The sequence below is a fragment of the Camelina sativa genome, chromosome 15 (genome assembly GCF_000633955.1).
Source record: "Camelina sativa cultivar DH55 chromosome 15, Cs, whole genome shotgun sequence".
Lineage (NCBI taxonomy): Eukaryota > Viridiplantae > Streptophyta > Magnoliopsida > Brassicales > Brassicaceae > Camelina > Camelina sativa.
In genome coordinates, this window is record NC_025699.1 from 11497354 (window position 1) to 11506652 (window position 9299).

At 33.5% G+C, this 9299-nt stretch overlaps 2 protein-coding genes across 2 annotated transcripts in view; one reads left to right on the forward strand and one right to left on the reverse strand.

Moving 5' to 3' along the window:
* LOC104748369 (DNA mismatch repair protein MSH5-like) overlaps positions 2157 to 9299 on the forward strand; it is a 9891-nt gene continuing 2748 nt past the window's right edge. The window contains exons 1-17 of the mRNA XM_010470023.2: positions 2157 to 2313; positions 2690 to 2721; positions 2862 to 2956; positions 3155 to 3235; positions 3312 to 3384; positions 3604 to 3667; positions 3908 to 4062; positions 4170 to 4271; positions 4369 to 4396; positions 4473 to 4504; positions 4595 to 4652; positions 4905 to 4991; positions 5250 to 5306; positions 5400 to 5501; positions 7558 to 7602; positions 7980 to 8057; positions 8137 to 8198. Of these exons, the coding sequence (XP_010468325.1) occupies positions 2278 to 2313; positions 2690 to 2721; positions 2862 to 2956; positions 3155 to 3235; positions 3312 to 3384; positions 3604 to 3667; positions 3908 to 4062; positions 4170 to 4271; positions 4369 to 4396; positions 4473 to 4504; positions 4595 to 4652; positions 4905 to 4991; positions 5250 to 5306; positions 5400 to 5501; positions 7558 to 7602; positions 7980 to 8057; positions 8137 to 8198 (1187 nt within the window). The 5' untranslated portion in view covers positions 2157 to 2277. The remainder of the gene's footprint in view (positions 2314 to 2689; positions 2722 to 2861; positions 2957 to 3154; positions 3236 to 3311; positions 3385 to 3603; positions 3668 to 3907; positions 4063 to 4169; positions 4272 to 4368; positions 4397 to 4472; positions 4505 to 4594; positions 4653 to 4904; positions 4992 to 5249; positions 5307 to 5399; positions 5502 to 7557; positions 7603 to 7979; positions 8058 to 8136; positions 8199 to 9299) is intronic.
* LOC104746460 (probable tetraacyldisaccharide 4'-kinase, mitochondrial) lies at positions 5903 to 6789 on the reverse strand. Its single transcript, XM_010467944.2, has 3 exons — positions 6397 to 6789; positions 6170 to 6293; positions 5903 to 6086 (listed from the first exon to the last, which is right to left on the reverse strand). The coding sequence occupies exons 1-3, from the start codon at positions 6567 to 6569 to the stop codon at positions 5970 to 5972; spliced, it is 414 nt and encodes a 137-aa protein (XP_010466246.1). The 5' UTR covers positions 6570 to 6789; the 3' UTR covers positions 5903 to 5969.

The following is a 9299-nucleotide window of genomic DNA, read 5'->3' on the forward strand; positions in this document are numbered from 1 at the left end:
GATGAAGGTATAAAAACTTTGATCTTTCTTGTTCTTTTGTTTGCTTATTTACTAAAACCATAGTTTTTGTTTTGTTTTTGGTTGAGACTTGGAAAAGCGTATCTTTTTTTCTTTTTGAAGGTTTTTTTTAGTGAAATCGATTACTCTCTTAGTGAAATTGATTACTCTCTTATTTACTAAAAAAGTCTTCTTTTTCACACCATGATGATGAAGGTATAAAAACTTTGATCTTTCTTGTTTTTTTGTTTGCTTATTTACTAAAAACCATAGTTTTTGTGTTGTTTTTGGTTAAGACTTGGGAAAAACGTATCTTTTTTCTTTTTTGAAGGGTTTTTTTAGTGAAATTGATTACTCACTTAGTGAAAAGGAAGACTTTTTTCAAACTTATTTAAAAAATCCATGAACTTTTTGTTTTTGTTGATTACTTTCTTAGTGGAAATCCATGTTTCTTAACCAAAAAATCTGACTTTTTTTTGTCTTTCTTTCTTTCTTTCAGCGGATTCTCTACTGTGGACGAGAAGCATTAACGCGTACTAAGGCAAGTAAAAAAGGAACAAAATGATCAAAAAATTGTTCCAAAGGATTCCTGTACGTGTAGATATATATGATATAGTGTTATGTATATAATGTGGATTTTGAAATCTAAAAACAAATCACTAAACGAATAACATAGGATTTTAACTAGTATTTCTAAATCATAGAACAAATAATACATTATGATTATTGTTTTAAAATCAATGATTGATTAACGCATTATTTTTGTTTACATTTCAAAATCCATTAACCTCCGTGAACCCTTTTCAAAAAGAAAAGAAAAAATAAGTGAACAAAAACTACACACTCACATGGCAATCTATCTTAACATTTTTTGAAGTACATTTTTGTGTCATCTTTACGGATCAAATCAAAATTGAAATATATAACCCGATTCAATGATTTGAATTCTCATTAATTATAGTAGTTTTTATATATATGGTCTTTCATCAATCTCTTAATATTTGTAATTTCTATCATTAACATTAAATATGGTAATTAATAAATATCCTAATATTCATCAAAATTCTAATAATTTAATCTAAAATTATAACATAAAACCAAAATTATTTAAATCAAATTAAATACTAGATATTAAAATTTAATAAAATTACTTTTTAGTTATTCTTATTAAAATATACATACTTATAATTCTTTCAAATTCAATACCTATTTATTTAATAACTGATATTTTAAATGTTTGCAAATACAGTAAAGCAAATATAAAAATTTAATATTTTCTTAAAAAACAACGAATGTCAATTACTTTACAATTACATACAAAGTATATAAAATATTATCCCGTGATGTACCACGGGTCAATCAAAGTTATACATGTAATATGGGTGTAAAACTAATGATGTGTCATTTGGAGTGAAATTTTAAAAAATGAAGGTGGGATATATGAATTAGCTTTATATAAATACAAAAATCAGTCAAATGTGAGGATCTTGTTTTCGTTTTTTTTTATAGCCAAAATTACTTTATTATAGGTAATTTTCTCCGTCAAACTTATACATTTTATAGTAAAACAAAAACAAAGACAAACAAATATAAATGTGAGTTTAAAGAGAACTAAAAACATCATCAAACTGACATCAACATTCTTCTGACTCACTAAAAGTATTCTCAAACTTTATATACAATTGTATTAATATTTATCGTAAACAATTCATTGCGATAAGACAATATATTATATTATATGTCACAATTTTTTTAACTGTTTGTTGTATATATATTTATATCAAATGATTTATTTTACATTATTGAAAAATTAATCCATTTTTAAAATGATTGAGTTTCTAAACATATTATATATATATATATATATCAACAATAGTGATAATTTATGATATATTTTCCCATTCTTCAAAGCTTATATCAATCACATAATATTTCTTTTTTACAATTTCATTATATGCATTATTATTATTTTTTTAATTATGATAATTACAATTTCACATAATAATTACAAATTCATTATTATTATTATTATTATTATTATATCAATAATAGTGATAATTTATGATATATTTTCCCAATTTTTTAACTATTTTTTATTTTTGTTTTTTTTCCTAGAACGCAGATATTTTATTTTACATTTCATTAAATAAATCGCATCGAGACTGGGATTCTCTGTTTCGCGCCCTTCTCACTTCATCGTCCCAAGTCCCAACATATCTGTTCTTTCTTCACTCTCCCTCTGTCTATCTATCCCTCTCTCTCTCGTTCTAGTCTGCCGCAATGGAGGAAATCGACGACAGAGAAATCGAATCACAGGTATCTTCGATTACGTTTTCTCCCACAAATTCGCGACCGGTCTCTTCTGATTTTGCTATTCGTCACTTGAGAAATCGGAGGGTTTTGTAAAAGTTTGATATCTAGTTTCCGTGATTTAGGGATTCGACAGTTCAAAACCTCGGATCTATTGTGGAATCGTTTTGTATCGATCTCGATAGTATAGATATTGATAAACCCTAGCTTTCCCCTATTTTGATCTTAGATTGGTTCAATCGGAAGTAATTGGATCTATCTGTTGCGTCGATTTGATCGCAGTAACCGTTATTTCTGAGACAGTTTGCACAATTCATAATCAATCAAACTTACCAATTTGTGAATATTGTGAAAGTACCAATTTGTTTTCAATGCAATGCAGGTTTATATGGCTTGCATTCAGCATGGTCGACGGTTAGTGTTTTGACTTCAAATTCTTGTTTTAAATGCATTTCTTTATGTAGTTGGTGGTTATCAGATGGACAAGCTCATATCCTTCTCTTTATGTAGTTTTAGTAAGGATCAGTATCTAAATTAAACATTTCTTTTTTCAGAGTTGGAGTTTCTTACTATGACTGTAGTGAACGCAAGCTTCATGTGCTAGAAGTTTGGGAGGAAGATTGCTCAGACTTCACCTTGATTAATATGGGTATAAATTCTCATTATGAAACAGAGTGGAATCTTTACATGTAGAGTTTCCTTATATTGATGTACCATAGTTCTAACCTAGCTTGGTAAAGCCAGTTCTTGGTTTACAACTACTTTGCAGCACTTTTATTCTGCTACACTGTGCTTACCACATTAGTTTTTTTGGATCGCTTCATTTGTCTTGGTTATATATCTTCAGTAAAATATCAAGCGAAGCCATCAATCATTTACACAAGCACCAAAAGTGAAGAGTCCTTTGTAGCTGCTCTGCAGCAGAGTGGTATGTCACTATCTATTTCTGTTGAATTATTAGCCCTTAAGTCTATGGCCTTTGCGTATTTTCATTGTTTCTGCAGATGGAACTGACGAGAATACCGTGGTGCGGCTGGTAAAGAGCTCAACATTCAGCTACGAGCAAGCGTGGCACAGGTACAGAGAGTGTAATTAACTCCACGTATACCTTATTTATGTGACTCTTGTTAGTCATAATACTTGTTACAAGATGAATTCCCCATTTAAAAAATGGTCTGGTAGGAAACTGGTTCCTGCGGTTCCAGTTTCTTGACTCAAATATGATAGCTTACTTGACTCATGATATTTTTATTATACCTGCTGTTTTACACTGATTGTTATCCCAATATTGTGTAGATTGGTGTATCTTCGAGTAACAGGAATGGATGATGGGTTGAACATCAAAGAAAGGATTTGTTATGTAAGTTACAGCGGGGGGGAATGTTAATCCCTCTTTACTAGGATTTTGATCACTTGGTTACAGTAATCTGCAGTTGGAATCTCAATCATAATGTAGAATTATTTATATTTTCGATGTCACAATGAATTAATTTGACATTGTAGCTAACTAATTCTGTGGTTATTAACACATTTTTAGTAATTGGTAAAATAAGTTATCTATAATTTTATGAAGCTTCTTCATCTTTCTTGTTTATTGCAGCTGAGTTCGATGATGGATGTGGGCAGTGAAGTCCAAGTTCGTGTTAGTGGGGGCCTTCTTGCTATATTAGAAAGTGAACGAATTGTTGAAACTCTGGAACAAAACGAATCTGGGACTGCGTCAATCGCAATTGATTCAGTCATGGAAGTACCACTGTATCCTCCACTTTGTCTGTTATCTTCTTTTGTCTTGATGAAAATTACTTTCCTGAATTTTTGGGATGATAATGTGCCTGCAAATCCTTTACAAAAATTTATAACAGGAACAAGTTTCTTAAACTTGATGCGGCTGCGCACGAGGCTCTGCAGATATTTCAAACAGATAAACATCCAAGCCATATGGGCATTGGCCGGGCCAAAGAAGGGTAATATGACTAAATGCCTTAGTTCATCTGTTGAATGTTATATCTGTTTTTCCTGCTTTGACTTATTGATAATCTTCATTGAATCTTTGATATGAAGGTTCTCGGTGTTTGGAATGATGAATAAGGTTTGCTTTCCTTGCATTGGTTCATTCTGGTTGATAATTCTTGGATTTATTATTTAACTTACTAGGCCTATTTCAGTGTGCCACCCCAATGGGTAGACGCCTTTTAAGGTAATAAATGTGAGTGATATATATATATATATAAACTGTTCTGAAGCAGATGTAATCTTACGGCATTGTTTCCCTTTCTCTCTATTTCAGAAGCTGGTTTATGAGACCAATTTTAGATCTTGAAGTGTTAGATCGCCGTCTCAATGCTGTATCCTTTTACTTTCTTGATCTCTTGTGAAGGACTTTGCTTTATGTCAAGCAGACTAGGAGTTAACAATCAACATGAAAGAAGAGAAACCAATAGATTAAACTATATCTCTGCTTTCTGCAGCCTTATCAGCATAATTTTAACCGATCTTCATTTGTTATGAACGGAAGAAAAGTACTTCGACCATTAATTGACAGGGGTGCCTTTCAGGCTTTCACTGATGTTCTGAGATCTTTCTTTTGACTGTATTAGATTTCCTTTTTCATTTCTTCAGTAGAGCTGATGGCATCATTGCGGGAGACACTGAAATCAGTGAAGGACATTTCGCATCTGCTCAAGGTATGTAGGTACCATTATTCTATAGTATAGTATAGTTTTAGCATGCCTACCCCCTTTAGCCATAAGAGCCTGTGAAGAAAAATTAGGATTAGAAATTAATCGCACAGAGAAAAGTTTCCGTACAGTTTTGTGGTGTATATGTTAATTGTGGATACATTGCATGCCATTTATCTTCTTGTATGTCTGGTCTGTAGATTCCATTTTTGTTTTGATAACACTTTTTTTATTCTGGATATGGATGTTTTATGTTTAAAAAAGAAATTCAACTCTCCGACGTCCCTTTGTACCAGTAACGACTGGACAGCTTTTTTGAAGGTAAGTCCATTTTTTCTGACTATCATTTTTCATTTGGTCTATAAAACTAGTCTCCCAAGCCCCAATGTTATGCTATCTTATTGTGTGCATTAGAGTATAAGTGCGCTCTTGCACGTTAATAAGATATTTGAAGTTGGAGTTTCAGAAAGTCTCAGAGAGCATATGAGACGCTTCAACTTGGACATTATTGAGAAGGTTACTAATGTTTATCATCAGCTTATGAACCTTCAATTGCTATTCTCAGACTCTTTGATCCACTTTCCTGGTTGTTGCTAAGTTCTCTTTTCCTGTTGNAGAAATAGTGTTATGTGAGCGATTCTGCCCAGACAGAGAATGTGGATACATTGCATGCCATTTATCCTCTTGTATGCCTGGTCTGTAGATTCCATTTTTGTTTTGATAACACTTTTTTTATTCTGGATATGGATGTTTTATGTTTAAAAAAGAAATTCAACTCTCCGACGTCCCTTTGTACCAGTAACGACTGGACAGCTTTTTTGAAGGTAAGTCCATTTTTTCTGACTATCATTTTTCATTTGGTCTATAAAACTAGTCTCCCAAGCCCCAATGAAATGTTCATAGCTTCTACTCTTTCATGAAGATCAAAGAATGACCTTATACTAGAAGGATCAACACAACCATACTTTTCGAAAAACCAAGCAGCTACTTTTCGAAAAACCAAGCAGCAGTAGCTGCTCGGTTTGCACCAATCCCAATCTTTGCCGGTACACCACGAAGATGTCTTTTAAGCATTTTGGCTTCATCTCCACCACCATAACCCTGCCAGTGAAGATGTCTAAATTCACAAGCAAAACACTCTAAAAATTCAAATTCTAACAACTAGAAGAATGGGAGGGGATTACACGAGTGAGGATAAGAGGTGAAAGTCCAGAATCAACGAGGAATTGAGAAATGTATTCCACCATTGGCGTCTTCCCATTACCTCCCCAGCTCAGATTCCCAACGCTGATCACCGGAACCGGTAATCTTCAGCATCAATTTTTTAATTCCAGATATGTTATTTATATTATCAAATCGATTAATAAAATAAAAACATAATTCAAATTGATCGAGTGAGAGAAGAACTCACCGGTGTTTCTGTACCAATGAGAAGCGGTAGAGAGAGCGGCGGATTTGGAGAGCGACTCTGTATAGAGAAGAAGCGAGTGTGAGGATGGGAACGAGAGACCGGTGAAGTGCAGGGGATTTACTATGGTCTCTCGTGTATGCGATTTCGTTCACCACCTTCCTCACCTTCTCCATTGACTTATTGATTCTGCAACTAACGAGATTCTCTGACTACGAAACTGAAGCTGTTCGTTGAACCAAGACGGATATTATAAAGTCCGGTTAAAATCCAGTCTTTCGGTTTACAAAAATTGGTACATGAAAAACGATAATAACCGGCACTCATCGGTATTGGAATTTATGCACTAATGATCTCATGGATCAAATTCAAATTTTTAGTCAACAAATTTCATGAATCATGATGATTTCTGACCAAATTGTATAAACATATAAAATTAAATCTGTGCTAACCGGTGCATCTCTTTCGGTTTGCATCTTTACAAATTGGAAAATACTACAAAATATCGATTACATAGCTTCAAGAACTAAAAAGTAAATGTATTTAACCCTTTTGAAGCTTCGGGGTCTTGGATCTTCGTTGAACACAGACACCACCGTCACACATTAATCGCACAGAGAAAAGTTTCCATACAGTTTTGTAGTGTATATGTTAATTGTAGAAATAGTGTTATGTGAGCAATTCTGCCCAGACAGAGAATGTGGATACATTGCATGCCATTTATCTTCTTGTATGTCTGGTCTGTAGATTCCATTTTTGTTTTGATAACACTTTTTTTATTCTGGATATGGATGTTTTATGTTTAAAAAAGAAATTCAACTCTCCGACGTCCCTTTGTACCAGTAACGACTGGACAGCTTTTTTGAAGGTAAGTCCATTTTTTCTGACTATCATTTTTCATTTGGTCTATAAAACTAGTCTCCCAAGCCCCAATGTTATGCTATCTTATTGTGTGCATTAGAGTATAAGTGCGCTCTTGCACGTTAATAAGATATTTGAAGTTGGAGTTTCAGAAAGTCTCAGAGAGCATATGAGACGCTTCAACTTGGACATTATTGAGAAGGTTACTAATGTTTATCATCAGCTTATGAACCTTCAATTGCTATTCTCCCACTCTTTGATCCACTTACCTGGTTGTTGCTAAGTTCTCTTTTCCTGTTGCAGGCCGGCTTATGTATCAGCACAGAGCTAGATTATGTCTATGAGCTGGTCAGTTAATTTTACATTCCGTTTCTTTAGTTCCGTTATAATCTGTACTTTCCTCTATAAAAGAACAGATCTTGATTCTTTCAAAATTGAGGTCTTAACATCTCTCTTTTGCTTTCCTTAGAAATTTAAAACCTTAATGGAGTGATATATTGTTTAAAACGGGGTATGGGGCCATTCATTTGCAACACTTTTGAGTGGCTAAAAGAAGATCAGCTAAGATTTATTCTGTAGAGTCACAATTTACTGGGTTATTCAGGCGTTGGATACCCCAACATTTGAGAAACTGGGTTAAACAAATTCAGCTAGCCTTTGAGTGAAAGATGTTGTAGGATATGTAAAATAATTATGACTACAGTTAGTAACAGTTAACTCCACAGGTCATTGGAGTCATTGATGTAACTAGAAGCAAAGAGAGGGGTTATCAAACATTGGTGAAAGAAGGATTCTGTGCTGAGGTTATCATAGAACTTCTTTTTATTCGGGTTCTCATACCGCTAATCCTTTTTGCAAGTAACTCATTTCTTATTTTACCAGTTGGATGAGCTGAGGCAAATATACGAGGAGTTGCCAGAGTTTCTGCAGGAGGTTGTTTCTATGTGATAAGTTCCCTTAATCTCTCTTGTCTGATTTTAATTACTGACAGGTTTCAGCGATGGAGATAGAACAGTTTCCTCATCTGCATAACGAAAAGCTCCCCCCTTGTATCGTCTATATTCAACAAATTGGTGGGTCTGCAGTTTCACGTTTTAGTTTTCGCATAGGTTCTATACTATGTCTTAAAAGGTTTAGATGAAGATTTTTAGACATAGTTTCCTTTTAGAATTTAATCTCTTTATTAAGAAAGGTGAAATTCAGTTGCACGAATTCATGTTTTGGAACCACCATGTCCTCGAACTATCAGCTCAACTATGGTGTCTATGCTTCTTGGTTGCTGAATATCCTTTNCACTAATGATCTCATGGATCAAATTCAAATTTTTAGTCAACAAATTTCATGAATCATGATGATTTCTGACCAAATTGTATAAACATATAAAATTAAATCTGTGCTAACCGGTGCATCTCTTTCGGTTTGCATCTTTACAAATTGGAAAATACTACAAAATATCGATTACATAGCTTCAAGAACTAAAAAGTAAATGTATTTAACCCTTTTGAAGCTTCGGGGTCTTGGATCTTCGTTGAACACAGACACCACCGTCACACATTAATCGCACAGAGAAAAGTTTCCATACAGTTTTGTAGTGTATATGTTAATTGTAGAAATAGTGTTATGTGAGCAATTCTGCCCAGACAGAGAATGTGGATACATTGCATGCCATTTATCTTCTTGTATGTCTGGTCTGTAGATTCCATTTTTGTTTTGATAACACTTTTTTTATTCTGGATATGGATGTTTTATGTTTAAAAAAGAAATTCAACTCTCCGACGTCCCTTTGTACCAGTAACGACTGGACAGCTTTTTTGAAGGTAAGTCCATTTTTTCTGACTATCATTTTTCATTTGGTCTATAAAACTAGTCTCCCAAGCCCCAATGTTATGCTATCTTATTGTGTGCATTAGAGTATAAGTGCGCTCTTGCACGTTAATAAGATATTTGAAGTTGGAGTTTCAGAAAGTCTCAGAGAGCATATGAGACGCTTCAACTTGGACATTATTGAGAAGGTTACTAATGTTTATCATCAGCTTATGAACCTT

What these genes read in the sequence shown, in the direction of transcription:
- LOC104746460 (XM_010467944.2), bottom strand. Translation starts at nt 6,569, where the DNA reads ATGGAGAAGGTGAGGAAGGTGGTGAACGAAATCGCATACACGAGAGAC. An exon ending in TCATTGGTACAGAAACACCG is followed by an intron (nt 6,294 to 6,396) that starts GTGAGTTCTTCT and finishes TTGATGCTGAAG; the next exon opens with ATTACCGGTTCCGGTGATCA. An exon ending in CACCTCTTATCCTCACTCGT is followed by an intron (nt 6,087 to 6,169) that starts GTAATCCCCTCC and finishes CTTCACTGGCAG; the next exon opens with GGTTATGGTGGTGGAGATGA.